Consider the following 15068-nt stretch of genomic DNA (forward strand, 5'->3'; position numbering starts at 1 on the left):
TAGTTCATAACCCGGAAGTTTTATTAATAAACTCCCCTGGTGGGTTCTTGTTTACATACCTGTCATCGGTTTCCATATTTCATACGTTTTTTTATCATTACAAATTGTGTACGCCGAATAACAATTTTTCAAACTCCTTTTTTTTTGGACCGATCTCGTTTTCCCCGTTTCGGCTCTAATCCAGATCGTCTTGGTCACTGGTAGCAGACGACCACGCCATCGTTTATTGCGAATATTGTTGCGTTAAACTAGCAAATAATATACTCGATCAAGCATTTAGTTTATTTTTTTAAATAAACGTGTTAAACAAAATGTACTTAATTTTATTCCACAAGATCTGTCTTGATGTGAGTAAATAGGTACTGCGTTGTGTTTTAAAGGTTTATTACCGCTTACTAAGTGCAATTGCAATAATTAATAAGAGAAGCAATTGGGTGATATTGACGATATGACTTTATGATGCGTACAATCAGCAATTAAATAATTTCACATGAAGAGAAGGAGATATACAATATTGTTTTGTCATTAAGTAAAACCTTTAAGCGTTACTTTATTAAAGACATGAGCTTCTCTGCGGTGAGTGGTGGTTTTACGCCCGAGTTCAACCCCCCATTGTCTTCTACGCAAAACAAACTCTTGGAAATGTTTGAGGATGCCACAGAGCAATTAATGTTTTACAATGACTTCGATTCTGCATTTCACATCTGTGAAAGAGGCCTGAAGAGCCTCACCCAAGCGGAAGAGGAAGACGAGAGGTGATGTCTCAATCTGAAGTTGAGCCTAATTTTTGGTTATTTACTTTTTGATATATACTGTATGTATTTATTTCTAGGGGTGAGCTTAAAGCTGGGTTTTGCATCGTGGGTATTCAAGCTTTGGCTGAGCTCAACCAATGGCCTGGTGCCCTCGCATGGGTTCTTCAGCATTATAAGAAGGAAGACATTCCAGCCAAAATATTGCAAATGTGGTGAGTGCATGTGAATCACTTCGTCCATGGTGTCATGGCAGTTGTTTTCATATTCTTTGTTATCCTCAGGGTACCTATGGGTGCTTGTAATAAACTTAAAAATTTTAATGTTGTGTTTTCAAGGTTTGAAAGTGCTTACATTTTGGGTGAGGTGCTTTTATATGCTTGTAATGTAATTGCATACCTGTCAACCTGTACGGTTTTGCCGTACAACCTACGTTTTTTATGCATTTTAAGACGAGTAAGACGTACAAATAAGTCTGTACGAAAAAACGCAAATTTGTCAATGGTGGGTACCATCCGGTATAAACCGATTATCATGAAACGGCATATCAATTAAGACAAAGGAGTTCGCTGCGGAAGCCTCTATCTCGGTATTGTTTTTTTCGTTGCAAACGAAGCGAGCGGTTTGATGCTACTGTGCGTATGCGTCTGCCACCTGGGGATTTCCCATCATGCATCATTCCGATAAAACAAAAAAATGGCGTACGGTTATTTTGTATTTTGTACGGGAAAATACGACCGTTTGTACGGGCATGCAGCTGTGAAGGTTGACAGTTATGTAATTATTGCAATGTATGTTGGCTGTCTTACTCGGTAGACCACGCATGAAATATTTTCTTCCTCATGATTAACGGCAGGTGTCATGCATCGGCTCGCTACAACGGGTCAGGTGCAATCGACATTTCGTTCTGTGTACATTGTTACACAGAATGACAATACAAGGAAATTATTATTATTATTATTATTTGTATGGCATTGTCTTGTGAAGTGTCACGCTTCACCCCCAACAGGTATCATATAGCCAAGCTGTGCGCGCATCGTTGAATCAGAATGGCAATAATCATTTCAGTTCATGCCAGCCATTTGACTGAAAAATATTGTTTAACATAGATACTAACATCTCAAATAGGCACAAAGTATGTGCAAGTAGCGCGGTGGCAACTTTATTTTAGTGATTAAAGTCAACAACAAAAAAAATATTCTTTTGAACGGCTCTACACGCAGATTGTCTAATTTGGGTAAGTAGCAAGTAAAATACCTTTTTATGCCAACAAGTTCAACGGACGAAAATAGTGGTTCAGATGACTAGTTCATATTTACAGTAGCTTGGTTCACAAAGAACCTTTAGAAGATTTGACTTTCCTTTCTCTACAGTTTATTGTCAGCGAGTGTTGTCAGGAAGAATAAGAATGCGGAAATTTGATACAACATAGACCAAACATATATGGCAGCCATCACTAAAAAAATCGGGCACAAAAACTCAGTTTGTTTTATATTTTCTATGCCCCATTCAGTGAATGATGGCTGCCTCTTTAAGGTTTGGCATAGTATTTATCAAATTTTCTGGTTCTTTTTATCACAAGCACAGTGCTCAGTGACCTAAATGAGCTATATATTTATTTTCACTGGATTTCTTCTTTTAATGGCACTGAGGAAATTTGAAAGCTTTGGAAGTCCTTAAAAGTGCTTGAATTTAGGCCATGAAAAATGTGTATGAACCACGTATTTCTTTTTTGCAGTATCCTTCTCTATTCGAAGGTTCACAAACCTGAAGCAGTGCAGGAAATTACCCAGGCATGGCTGCACAACCCGTCTAACTGCCAACTGGACGGGTTTGGCACAGTTGCTGAACTCTATCTGCTGTATGTCCTCCTACCCCTTGGACAAACAGACCAGGCCCGTGAACTTGTCATTGGCGATGTGGGGAGAGCTACATTCACAAAAGAGCAACGAGAAACTGCTTTGGATATCATAGAAGAGGAACAAAAGAAGAATGTGCCAGAGGGCAACACTGAAGGTGGTTTAAGTGCTGCTGATGCCTCCACGCAAGGTTAGAGCTAATGAAGACTTTCTCCTGAAGAACACAAAAGGTGCTATTCTAGCTATGCGGTGTAATAAAACTTAACTGTAACCTGTTACACACAGGTTCTCTTCTCCATAAAGTGGAGGCCTTGTTGAGACTTGGTTACAGGAGATTGACCTCTGCTTCTGGAACTTTTCCATTCCGTAAACTTATTTTGGCTGCTGTTATACTTTACGTTCTTTTAATACGTATGGACCCAGGTAAGCTTTCTTATCGAAGGAATCATTAAAAAAGGAGACATTTTTAAGCAAACTTTTACTTTTGTCTGTCTTGCAGCATTACCATATTCTTTTGTGTGGATTAACAAACTTCATCAGATTCTTCAACAGATGTGGCAAATGACGGTTGCACAATATCATCGAGCTCGGAAAGACTGAATGCTGACTTGCAATGATGTTTGTCTCTAAACTGGCTCATGCAAGAGATTACAGTATCAAATTAATGTGAAATTGCATTCTTATTAATAAAGTTAAGAGGATTATTTAATTTTCCTTGATACAAAGTCAAACATGCTTTATCATTTATGATGTTTATCCAATCACCAATCTGATTTTGGCCTACTTTAAAACTTTTGAGTTCATATTTAACCCCCCAAAAAATGCTGTATTTTATTTTTTTCTCCTCACCTGAAAAAGCACACGCAAATGGAAATTTAGTTTCTACAGTAATTTTATCGTTTTTTCGAATGTGGTAATGTCATAGACCTGTGTGTAGGTGGCGCTCAGGAGTTACCACCTGCTCCTACGCTTCTTGATGGCTGCCTGGGAAGCTCAAAGGGTCAAAAGTAAACAAATATAGACGACCACATCAGGAGCGCATTGAAGGCACCAAATGTAAAAGCTTTTTAAAATTACGAATTAAACATTCAGAAAAGTTGAATGTACAGCTTCAACATTAATTAATGTAGGGCAGGGGTGTCAAAGTGAAACCCATGAAAGGGCCAGATAAAGCTGCAAGTCAAGGACTGGACTTATTGAATGTTAAAAAAATTTAAACATTCTAATAAATATAGTATATTGAAACCACTGAAAAGCAGAGAGAATTATTCCTATGTGGTCAGGTAAATTACACAAAATAATATTGTCCTATGGTTTTCTTAGTATTCTCTAATTTTCCCTTTTTTTCAATTTCATTTTTACCTGATTATTTTTCCTCATCATTTATATGAATATTGTGTTTTTTATTGAATAAAGTTTTTCTTTACCATTAAGAGGCTCTAAATAATACAAATTGTCCCTTTAATAGATAATTGTTTTTCATTCACCTAACAACAATAAATTTAACTGCAAGTAGAAGTAACGTACAGCAAAAATATCCATTCAATATCTGCACCACTTATTGTCAGTAGGTTCATGGGGTGCTGGAGCCTTTCCCAGCTGTCTTCACGTAGTGGGCAGGGGACACCCTGAACTAGATGCCAGCCAGTCGCAGCCAGCCAGTCACAGGGCACACAGAGACAGATTATTCACTTGCTCATTTACACCTAGGGACAATTTGGACGAGCCAATTAACCTGACATGCATTTTTTTGGAATGTGGGAGAAAACCGACGTGCCCAGAGAGAAAACCCATGCAAGCACAGGGAGAAACATCAAAAACATAGGCAACAATTAATTGTCGATGATGCAATAATGGATCAAGATCATCTCAGGGGTAAAAAAAAACAACCTTCTTGGGGCCTGGAAGTGGCTAAAAGGCTTTTACTTTGACATATATGATTTAAGGAATGCTTGATACATTAGGTACATACAGTGCATCCGGAAAGTATTCACAGCGCTTTACTTTTTCCACATTTTGTTATGTTACAGCCTCATTCCAAATTGTATTAATTTAATCTCTTATCTCAAAATTCTACACAAAATACTCCATTATGACAATGTAAAAAGTTTTTTTTTTTTTTTTTAACTTTTTTTGAATTTATTAAAAATAGAAAACTAAGAAATCACAATTACATAAGTATTCACAGCCTTTGCCATGAAGCTCAAAATTGAGCTCAGGTGCATCTTTTTTCCACTGATCATCCTTGAGCTCTTTCTACAGCTTGATTGGAGTCCACCTGCAGTAAATTCAGTTGATTGGACATGATTTGGAAAGGCACACACCTGTCTCTATAAGGTCCCACAGTTGAGTGTGCATGTCAGAGCACAAACACCAAGCATGAAGTCAAAAGAACTGTCTGTAGACCTGCGAGACAGGCTTGTCTTGAGGCACAAACCTGGGGAAGGATACAGAATTTTTTTTGCTGCTTTGAAGGTACCAATGAGCACAGTGGCCTCCATTATTCATAAATGGAAGACATTTGGAACCACCAGGACTCTTCCTAGAGCTGGCCGGCCTTCTAAACTGAGCGATCGGGGAAGAATGGCCTTAGTCAGGGAGGTGACCAAGAACCCGATGGTCACTCTGTCAGAGCTCCAGCCTTCCTCTGTGGAGAGAGGAGAGCCTTCCAGAAGGACAACCATCTCTGCAGCAATCCACCTATCAGGCCTGTATGGTACAGTAGCCAGACGAAAGCCACTCCTTAGTAAAAGGAACATGGAAGCCCGTCTGGAATTTGCCAAAAAGCACCTGAATGACTCTCAGACCATGAGAAACAAAATTCTCTGGTCTGATGAGACAAAGATTGAACTCTTTGGTGTGAATGCCAGGCGCCATGTTTGGAGGAAACCAGGCACCGCTCATCACCAGGCCAATACCATCCCTACAGTGAAGCATGGTGGCAGCATCATGCTGTGGGGATGTTTTTCAGCAGCAGGAACTGGCAGACTAGTCAGGATAGAAGGAAAAATGAATGCAGCAATATATAGAGATATCCTGGATGAAAACCTGCTCCAGAGCGCTCTTAAACTCAGGCTGGGGCGAAGGTTCATTTTTCAGCAGGACAACGACCCAAAGCACACAGCCAAGATCTCAAAAGATTGGATTCAGAACCTGTCCTGGAGTGGCCCAGCCGGAGTCCAGACTTGAATCCGATCGAACATCTCTGGAGAGATCTGAAAATGGCTGTGCACAAACGTCTCCCATCCAACCTGATTGAGCTTGAGACTTATTGCAAAGAAGAATGGGTAAAACTGCCTAAAGATAGGTGTGCTAAACTTGTGGGATCGATCATATTCAAAAAGACTTGAGGCTGTATTTGCTGCCAAAGGTGGATCAACAAAGTATTAAGCAAAGGCTGTGAATACTTATGTAAATGTGATTTCTTAGTTTTCTATTTTTAAACAATTCAAAAAAGTTAAAAAAAACTTTTTCACATTGTCATAATGGAGTATTTTGTGTAGAATTTTGAGATAAGAGAATAAATTAATACAATTTGGAATGAGGCTGTAACAACAAAATGTGGAAAAAGTGAAGCGCTGTGAATACTTTCCGGATGCACTGTATATCGAACAGTATAACAGTTTTAATGCTTGAATTGGTGTGCATAATTACAACAGAAATTTACACATCGCTTGTGTTGCAATTACTGTGAATCATTGTTGATGCACATCACCATTTTGGAATCTTTAAAGAATCACCGTATTCTCCGGACTATAAGGCTGATTTAAAACCCAAAATCACATATCAAAAACCACAGTGGAAAAAAATTGAAATGCATAGTTACAATTAAATTATACTTTCTAGGGTAATTATTCTGCCTTTGAGAAATCATATAGAGTGGTCTTTGAGTGTCCTCTTGTGGTTAACATGTTCATTGTTTCACAAAAGAAACAAAAAATTAGCGCAGAACTTCGACGCCAACTCATTGCAAATCTTTCTTTTGTTGTTGCTTTAGACAACAATTTTCCGTAAGTATGAAATGCGTTGTGATTACTTGAAGGAAGATTTTCATTTACGGCAATGTTGTACAATATCACATACTCTTGATTTAATTGTTAAGTGATACTGCAATCAGTTACTCTTCTGCCTTTGAGAATCATAGAGGGGCCTTCAAGTGCTCTCTTGTTATTAACATGTTACATTTTTTGTCGCTAAAATTAATTCTAGTGGTGAAATCAGATGTTAATGTTAACTTCTCATCTCATTAGCAGTACCGCTTATCCTCAGTAGGGTCGCGGGGGGCTGGAGCCCATCCCAGCAATCATTGGGCAGTGGGCAGGGGACACCCTGAACTGGTTGCCAGCCAATCGCAGGGCACACAGGGACAGACAACTCATTCGCTCATTCACACCTAGGGACAATTTGGACCAGCCAATTCACCTGAAATGCATGTCTTTGGAATGTGGGAGGAAACCGGAGTGCCCGGAGGAAACCCACGCAAGCACGGGGAGAACATACAAACTCCGCACAGAAAGTCTGGAGCTGGATTTGAACCCACGACAGGTTCCCATGACATGAACTGTGCCGCACAAGCGCTAACCACTGCGCCGCCGTGCTGCCTTAATGTTAACTTATGTTCTATAAAATAGATTAATTTAAATGTATTTTTGTATTTTCTATGCAAGTAAGTTTTAATTCCATGCGCATTATTAACCCTTTGCACACACGTAACCCAACCACATGACTACGCCATGGCGGACGGCAGAAAGCCATAGTAAACAGTGCTGCCTGTGGGTGAGGCCAAGAAATGGGAGACAATAAAAGCAAACAAACTATTTTTCAACACGATTGGCAATGACTAGTCTAACGAATATCATGCAGATGCCGGATGATGTGGGTTACCTAGCCGTAAAGCACAAAGAGCGGTATTTAGACAACCTGAGGATAGCCTTAGCAGGGCTAGCTACCGACCCATACAGTCTTCCACCTGACATATTCACAGATTTAACCAAATCATCCATTCTGGCTGATTTCAGTCCACACGATCTGTTACATCATATAGTAAATAGAATAGAATAGAATAGAATAGAATATGCCTTTATTGTCATTGTTACAACATGGGATATGCTGTGACAACGAAATTGGACGACTCCAGTCCCACATTTACAGTGAGGATAAGGAAACAAAGAAACAAAGGATCAAAGTACTAACTGACTTTGTTGTCCTCGGCGGGGGGGGGGATGTTGTTGTGAGGGTCAAACAGAGTTCCCGAATGTTTGATCTTACATTACACAGTCCAGCGTTTTTCCGAATTGCTCAGTCCACAATTAGTAGATTTGGGAGTCCACAATTGAAAGGATTTGGGAGTACAGTCAATAAACATGCCCGATTAAAGTCGCCGTCGATGATAAAGCTCCGTTGGGGTAGTGCAAGCTGATACTGGATGCTTACCAGTTGTTCGTAGCTGGTACGCTACTTTGCAGAAATGACACTGCCTTTCCTTACCAATTGAACACATAAACTTTTATTGCAATCAACTAATGATTCAAAATAGTAACATTCCAAATATCACATGTATTGAAAACTGTTATGTGCTCTACCATAAAGCTCATAATGCTGAGATTAACTCTAAAATTCTCAACAGATAAAACGGAAGATGAACGTTCAGATGATAGGCTAAGGCGTCATTTCACCAAAGTAAATATTTTTAAGTTGCTCAAAAGTGACCTCTATACATGGTGAAAATTCTCCGTGGTTTACTGTTCTATTACATTTCCCCAAAAATAGATTCATTATGCGCTTATCGACATCAGACACACTCAGCTACAGTGGCACTTGTTCACTTATTGGTAGCTACATTGAGTGTCAACGACATTACTCGTACCTAATGAACAAAAATTGCTTAGAAATACCTTGTAAAAATGCTCGTAATTTGAGGGCTGCCAGTCCCTCAGATTGATTGCAGCTATGCATCATCATCTTCTGTCCTTATAAGGGATACTATTAAATGCGGAATTGGGCCAGAACATTGCCAGTTCGCACAGCCCTCCACGCAGCAAGGAATCACCATTGTAAATAGTCGCGGTTGTGTTTTTCTGTCGTGGTTATTGATATTTTTCTTAACTCCTTCTTCAACTGGTGTGCGCCAGGGTGTTTCTGCCATCCGTCATGGCACTCGAACCTCCAGGAATGCAACGTGACGTCATGTGCAAAGAGTCAGTAGTCCAGTGCATCTTATATATTCAAAATATATCACAAAAGACTATTTTTTTAGCGGTGAGCCTTATAATCCAGTGCGCCTTATAGTGCTGAAAATATGATACATCAGATTTTCCAGGGGTGAAGAGTATTTTGGTTGGAACCAGAGTGTATTATTTTTTCATATGTGAATTTTTTGTACAGTAATGTACCATGTTATTTTTTTTCTTGTAATTTGAGAAAAACATATTGTAATTGTCATCAATCAAAAAAGTGTTAATGAATCCCAGTTTCTTCAGGCAGCTCCTGTGGCGGCGCATCGCTAATGTTGACAAATGTTTAGCTCGTTGCTAAGCGAACATGCGCTGGAGAAAAAAAAACTTTATTTTGGAGTGTTGGCTTTTTAAGAGATTCCTTCGTCTCCCCTTTCGCACTGCATTCCAGACATTTTACTGGCGTCATCAATAATACCGCATTGTAACGGCATGGGAAAAAAAAATCAAACCTCAAGCTTTTTATTTATTTCAACACCGTTTTGATGTAACTTCATCTCTCAAGATCAGTTTGCTAATTTAATTTGGAGCAGCCATATTTAAACCTGTGTACAAAACATTTGAAAGCAATTGGAAGACTTTTTGATATTAGCCACTTGATTCTTCATAAATAAAACATATTTTACTGAAATACAAAACACCTGCCTCTGCCTGATTTGCCAAGAGACCGTGGGTATTTTTAAAGAATATAATATCAAGAAACACTGCCAGACAAAACATTCCCACTAAAAATTGCTAACTGAAAAAGAAGGCTGTGAAAAGGTGAAGCAAATGGAAGCGGTTTAAACGGCAGAGCAGCGCTTTTTCACAAGACCCTACGAGTCAAATGAAAATGCTACAAAGGCGAGCCACCAGGTCACGATGGTGATAGCCAAGCCCTGCCAACCTTTCATGGATGGAAAGTTTTTAATGTGCTATGTTGAATAGTCGGCCCTCTCACATTCCCATTGTCGATATATGATTTTAATTATGGCTGTACATATTCAACGGTGTCACCTACAATACTTAGTTTGAGCTAAGATAAAGTGAAAATAAATTTTATAATGATTTTTTAGATAAAAAAATTTGGGTTGCACATGATAAAGAATTGCGCCTTATACACGTCCAAATACGGTAAATGTGATAGCTAGCCAAAACTTTTAGTTCCACTTGTATGTACTGTAGCGGGTAAAATCAGGATTCCTGAAATAATTGGAAATCACTGTGTTCAACACAACTGGACAAAGATGACGTTGAGAACGTGAAACTGTTGTTCTTCACTCTCATCGGATGAATTTGCGCTGGCATTTTTATTTATAGTGTGTGGATACGGCTCAGGAAAATGTCTGACCAACTGATCAGAGCTCAGACCGGCGCAACTGAGGTCTTAGTTCAACACTAGGATGGAACCCTGGCCAACAGCCTCGACGAAGAGACCACCACACTCAAAAATGCCTTGGAAAAGCTGAAAGCTGACCTCCACAACAAGTTTGAGGTCCTCAACGTCAAAATGGAACCGCTGAGTGGCAGACGAGCTAGACAGGTTGCATCGAATCAAGAATGTCTTTTGTCTCTTCCCTAAGAAATCAAACAAATACCAAATTAAAATAAAACCAATCAAAAATGAGGGGGGATTGTCAAGGCAAACATGAAATCGACATATAATGCTAAACATAATTATGCTAATCTAGATTTTACTTGTATAATTATTTCTCTTGTGTGATGATGACATGTGATTTATGTTACTTAAAATGCCTTGTTATAAAATTTTGATTACATGACGAGAATAATGTTAAAAGGGTTTTGGTTGTCAAGGGGACAGGACAAAGATAAGCTCTGACTTTTTCCTTTCTGCCCTTTCTTTCTTCTCTTATGTCAATTGTCAATCAAAGCTGTTGATTTTCAATTTATTGTTACCTTGTATATGATGACTAATGGAAAAATATAAAAATGTCAATCAATCAATCAAAGGTTGGTCAGCTTAATCCAAAACTTGTCATGATTCAGCGCTTACGTAATCAACTTTTTTCAAATGTAAATATACTATGTAATAAAGAATACGAGAGGGGAAAAAACAATTTAAAATAACAAATTAGCACAAGCTCGCTGTAACTTAGTTAGCTATTGCGTAAGATTGATCGATTGCGAACTTTTGAGATTTCAAATCGGAAACTGCACTGTTATTTGGTGTGAGTGTTTAGTAATCATGGTAACGTCTCCTTTTGTCGGCAGCAAATAAAAGTCGGAGGCTTTTGTGTTTCCCCTTTCATGTTGATAAGGCTATCATAATAAAACTACTTTTGTTTTCGGGTGATATGTCACTAAGTAAGTGCTAAATACTGTTCTTTTTCATTTAAGAGGCCGGCGCACACCCTTCCATTGGCGCATGTTCTCTATATTCAAACGTGTTCGTTTACTTGCTCATGTTTACTTTTTCCTTCCTTAATGAGTCAACAGTCAGTTAGTTTAACCAGAGGCTTTTTGACCGCAATAGCTGAGTGTGAAAAGCCACTTAAGAGTGTTTTATTTTCCTTGTGTAACTTTAAACTTTACAAGTAGGGCTATTTGTTGCAAAAGGTTTATTTTTTTGTTGTATTTGCAGACACATGATTTTGAAATGCATTATCAGCGTTCTTAGTTCATTGCCTTGCTTCAGATACATGAGAACATTTGAATATTGTGATGAAGGTGTTTATTTTCTGTAATCCGATTAAGAAATATCATATATTTTAGATTCATTACAAATCTACTGTAATATATACTAGATATACTTTGATATTGCAGAATAGTTGAATAGCCAACTGGTATACTCTCTCTCTCTCTCTCTCTCTCTCTCTCTCTCTCTCTCTCTCTCTCTCTCATATATATATATATATATATATATATATATATATATATATATATATATATATATATATATATATGTATATATGTACACTGTTTGAGCAATAATATCAAACTGGAGAGAATATGAAACAACTTATCAGAGAATCAACCAAGAGGCCATATTCCCATTGGACGACCTTATAGCACAATAGCAAATGTTGAATAAATTTGGTTTCTTTTCAGTTGTTGATTGATTCTTGGAAAATATTTGGTGTTTTTTTTATCTATGAGTTTGAAGTCTGAAATATGCCAATATGTTGAAAAGAAGAACTTTGGACGGCATTGTACAACTTTTTTTTTACATGGAGTTCACGATTTATGGTCACCTTTACTAACAATGGCAACCCACCGTAGTTCGTATTGTATCTTGTGTTTTGTAGCACTCGTTTTTGGTTGCACAATACAGCGACATCTAGTTGTCAAGTAATACACCCTGTCCCTTTTAAACCTAGCCGCTGATCTCAACTGAAATCCAACGTGATGAAAGGACCACCATCTAAACTCTCTTGGTAATATTGTGGATTAAAAACCTGAATTCAGTTCCACTGGTTAGGTTCCACTTGGCCATAATAAACATTTATGTCTGGTGCCTCAGCCGCTGAAAAACAATAATAATAATAAATAAAGAAACAGACAGAAATATATTCCAGGCTCTCAAAACAGTCGAAAATACCTCAATTTGAGTCAAGCGTGGACTGATCAACCTCAAGGGTTGTCCTGGGAAAAATAAAAGTTGGTTCCTATCTCAATTTGGAAAAAAAAGGAAAAAAATTGGCTGATGAGTTTGAAATAACCCCCCTTAAATTAGGTGTAAAAAAACATTCTGAACAATGGTGAAACATCTCATTATCTCATCTCATTAGCTGCACTGCTTATCCTCAGTAGGGTCGCGGGGGTGCTGGAATCCATCCCAGCAGTCATTGGGCAGTGGGCAGGGGACACCTTTAACTGGTTGCCAGCCAATCGCAGGGCACACAGGGACTGAAAACTCACTCGCTCATTCACACCTAGGGACAATTTGGACCGGCCAATCCACTTGAAATGCATGTCTTTGGAATGTGGGAGGAACCTGGAGTGCCCGGAGGAAACCCACGCATGCACGGCGAGAACATACAAACTCCGCACAGGAATTCCGGTAGCTGGACTTGAACCCACACAGGAGGTTCCCAAGACCTTAGAACTGTGCCGCATACGCGCTAACTGAAAAAGAAGGCTGTGAAAAGGTGAAGCAACTGGAAGCGGTTATAACGGCAGAGCAGCGCTTTTTCACAAGACCCTACGGGTCAAATGATAATGCTACAAAGGCGAGCCACCAGGTCGCGATGGTGATAGCCAAGCCCTGCCAAAATCCAGCCCGAGTTACAGTGGAACCTCGGTTCTCGACCATAATCCGTTCCAGAACCCTGTTCGAAAACCGATTTGTTCGATCACCGAAATCATTTTTCCCATTAAAAATAATGTAAATCGTTTTAATACGTTCCAACACTCTGAATGTTTACCTTGAATGTGTAACGTAAAGCTAATCGTACGTTCGCGTTATCGTAATCCTCCGTACGAAAGATTACGCTAACATGAACGTGTAAAAATAAAGGATAAAGAAAAGAATTATGAATAGGATTTCTTACCTTTGTGGTGGTCAGCAGAAGGCGCAGGTGGACAGAGGGGTATTCCCTAGCAAGATCAGACACTCGCACACCTCCTTCATGTTTTGCTATTATTTCTTTCTTAAAGGCAATAGTTGTACGCACTACTTTTCTTTTTTCACCTGTAGCAACTTTGTTGGTTGCACTGACTTTCTTCGGAGGCATAATTAGGGGCTAAAACCCTTCGTATGCCTATATCAAAAGCAAAAGTAAAACGAAGCACGTCCGCACGCGATAACAGTTGGTCACGAAAAGAGCGATCTACACCCGTACGCCGCTCAGCATCGCACCCTAGCGTACGCACTCACGCATTACCAGCGTTCAAACTCCGATTTTTTGAACGAACAGCGAAGCAAGAATTTCTCGAAATTTTGGGTCGGACTCCGATTTGTTCGAACTGAGAGGCGTTCGAAAACCGAGGTTCCACTGTATTTGAAGGGACAGTGTGAAATATTTAGCACCTCCTTGTGGTAAAAACCACAATATTGATATAATAAGTAAAAACACATGAACTATGATAAAAACCGAATTTAAAAAAAAATCCTTCCTGGTGCTTTGTAGCACTCGTTTTGGGTTGCAGCAGTGGTTCTCAATTATTTTTTGTCATGTAGTAGCATTTCTGTATTAGTATTTCTTGAGTATATTTGATGTAGTATTTCTTTTAGTTTTTTTGTTGTATTTTGTAGTATTTCTATAGTAGTATTTTGTAGTATTTCTGTAGAAATATATTTGCAGTAATTTGTAGTGTTTTTATAGTTGTCGTAGTGTTTCTGTACTATAGTATCAATGCAATACTACTTTCCTAGTATTTCTTTGAAGGTATATTGTATTATTTCTATAATAGTATTTTGTAGTATTATTTTTGTAATACTTTTGTAGTATTATTTTTGTAGTATTTGTTGTATTTTGTAGCAATTGTTGTATTTTACTAGTATTTTGTAGATGTGTTTTGTATTATTTCTTAAGTAGTATTACTTTTGTAGTAGTATTACTGCAGTAGTGTTTATGTATTATAGTATCGTTTTAGTAATATTTTTCTGTTGTTAATGTAGTATTTAGTATTTCTGTAGTCGTATTTTGTGGTATATCTATAGTAGTATTTTTCTGTGTTGGTATATTGTAGTATATCTGTAATAGTATTTTTGTAGTATTATTTTTGTAGTATTATTTTTGTAGTAATTTCATTGGATTATTTTTTAGTTATTTTGTAGTATTTTGTAAATGTAATTTGTCGTATTTCATTTGCTATTTTTATAGTATTATTTCTGTTGAAGGTGTTTCTGTATTACAGTATCACTGTATTAGCATTTTTGTTGTATGTCTAGTATTTTTCTTTATTTCAGATTGAAAGCAAAATAATACATGAAGTTCCTGTTTTTAAGCACTAAGTTTAGTTTGATATTTAGTTTTGTAGTAACTTTGTAGTATTTTTGTAGTAATTCATGTAGTAGTATTTCGTAGTTAACAAAAGGGTCATTTTAGGACAAAACCGGCACCCAAAAAAACCCCCTACTTTACTTTATCAGTAGTACTTTATTTACTATCTTATATATCGTAAGTATATTCCGAACATTTTCGTCCAGCTGGACGGATTGAAAAGGTCTGCCGGGCCCCATGCAGACCGCGGGCTGTAATTTTCCCATCCCGGATTTCACGGCTCAGTCCATTTTGGTTCATTTTTGTGTGTTTTAAAATGAAGGTTACCACGGGAATCCG

General features: G+C 38.2%; 1 protein-coding gene across 1 annotated transcript; it reads left to right on the forward strand.

The window, feature by feature from the left end:
- Positions 1-11: 11 nt before the first annotated feature.
- Positions 12-3342, forward strand: pex26 (peroxisomal biogenesis factor 26). Its single transcript, XM_088347297.1, has 5 exons — positions 12-755; positions 833-967; positions 2491-2801; positions 2897-3034; positions 3111-3342. The coding sequence occupies exons 1-5, from the start codon at positions 562-564 to the stop codon at positions 3209-3211; spliced, it is 879 nt and encodes a 292-aa protein (XP_088203423.1). The 5' UTR covers positions 12-561; the 3' UTR covers positions 3212-3342.
- The last annotated feature ends 11726 nt before the right edge of the window (positions 3343-15068 follow it).

The sequence above is a fragment of the Urocampus carinirostris genome, chromosome 11 (genome assembly GCF_059441175.1).
Source record: "Urocampus carinirostris isolate Australia breed hairy pipefish chromosome 11, RoL_Ucar_1.0, whole genome shotgun sequence".
NCBI lineage: Eukaryota > Metazoa > Chordata > Actinopteri > Syngnathiformes > Syngnathidae > Urocampus > Urocampus carinirostris.

What these genes read in the sequence shown, in the direction of transcription:
- pex26 (XM_088347297.1), top strand. Translation starts at nt 562, where the DNA reads ATGAGCTTCTCTGCGGTGAGTGGTGGTTTTACGCCCGAGTTCAACCCC. An exon ending in GCGGAAGAGGAAGACGAGAG is followed by an intron (nt 756 to 832) that starts GTGATGTCTCAA and finishes ATTTATTTCTAG; the next exon opens with GGGTGAGCTTAAAGCTGGGT. An exon ending in TGCTGATGCCTCCACGCAAG is followed by an intron (nt 2,802 to 2,896) that starts GTTAGAGCTAAT and finishes TGTTACACACAG; the next exon opens with GTTCTCTTCTCCATAAAGTG.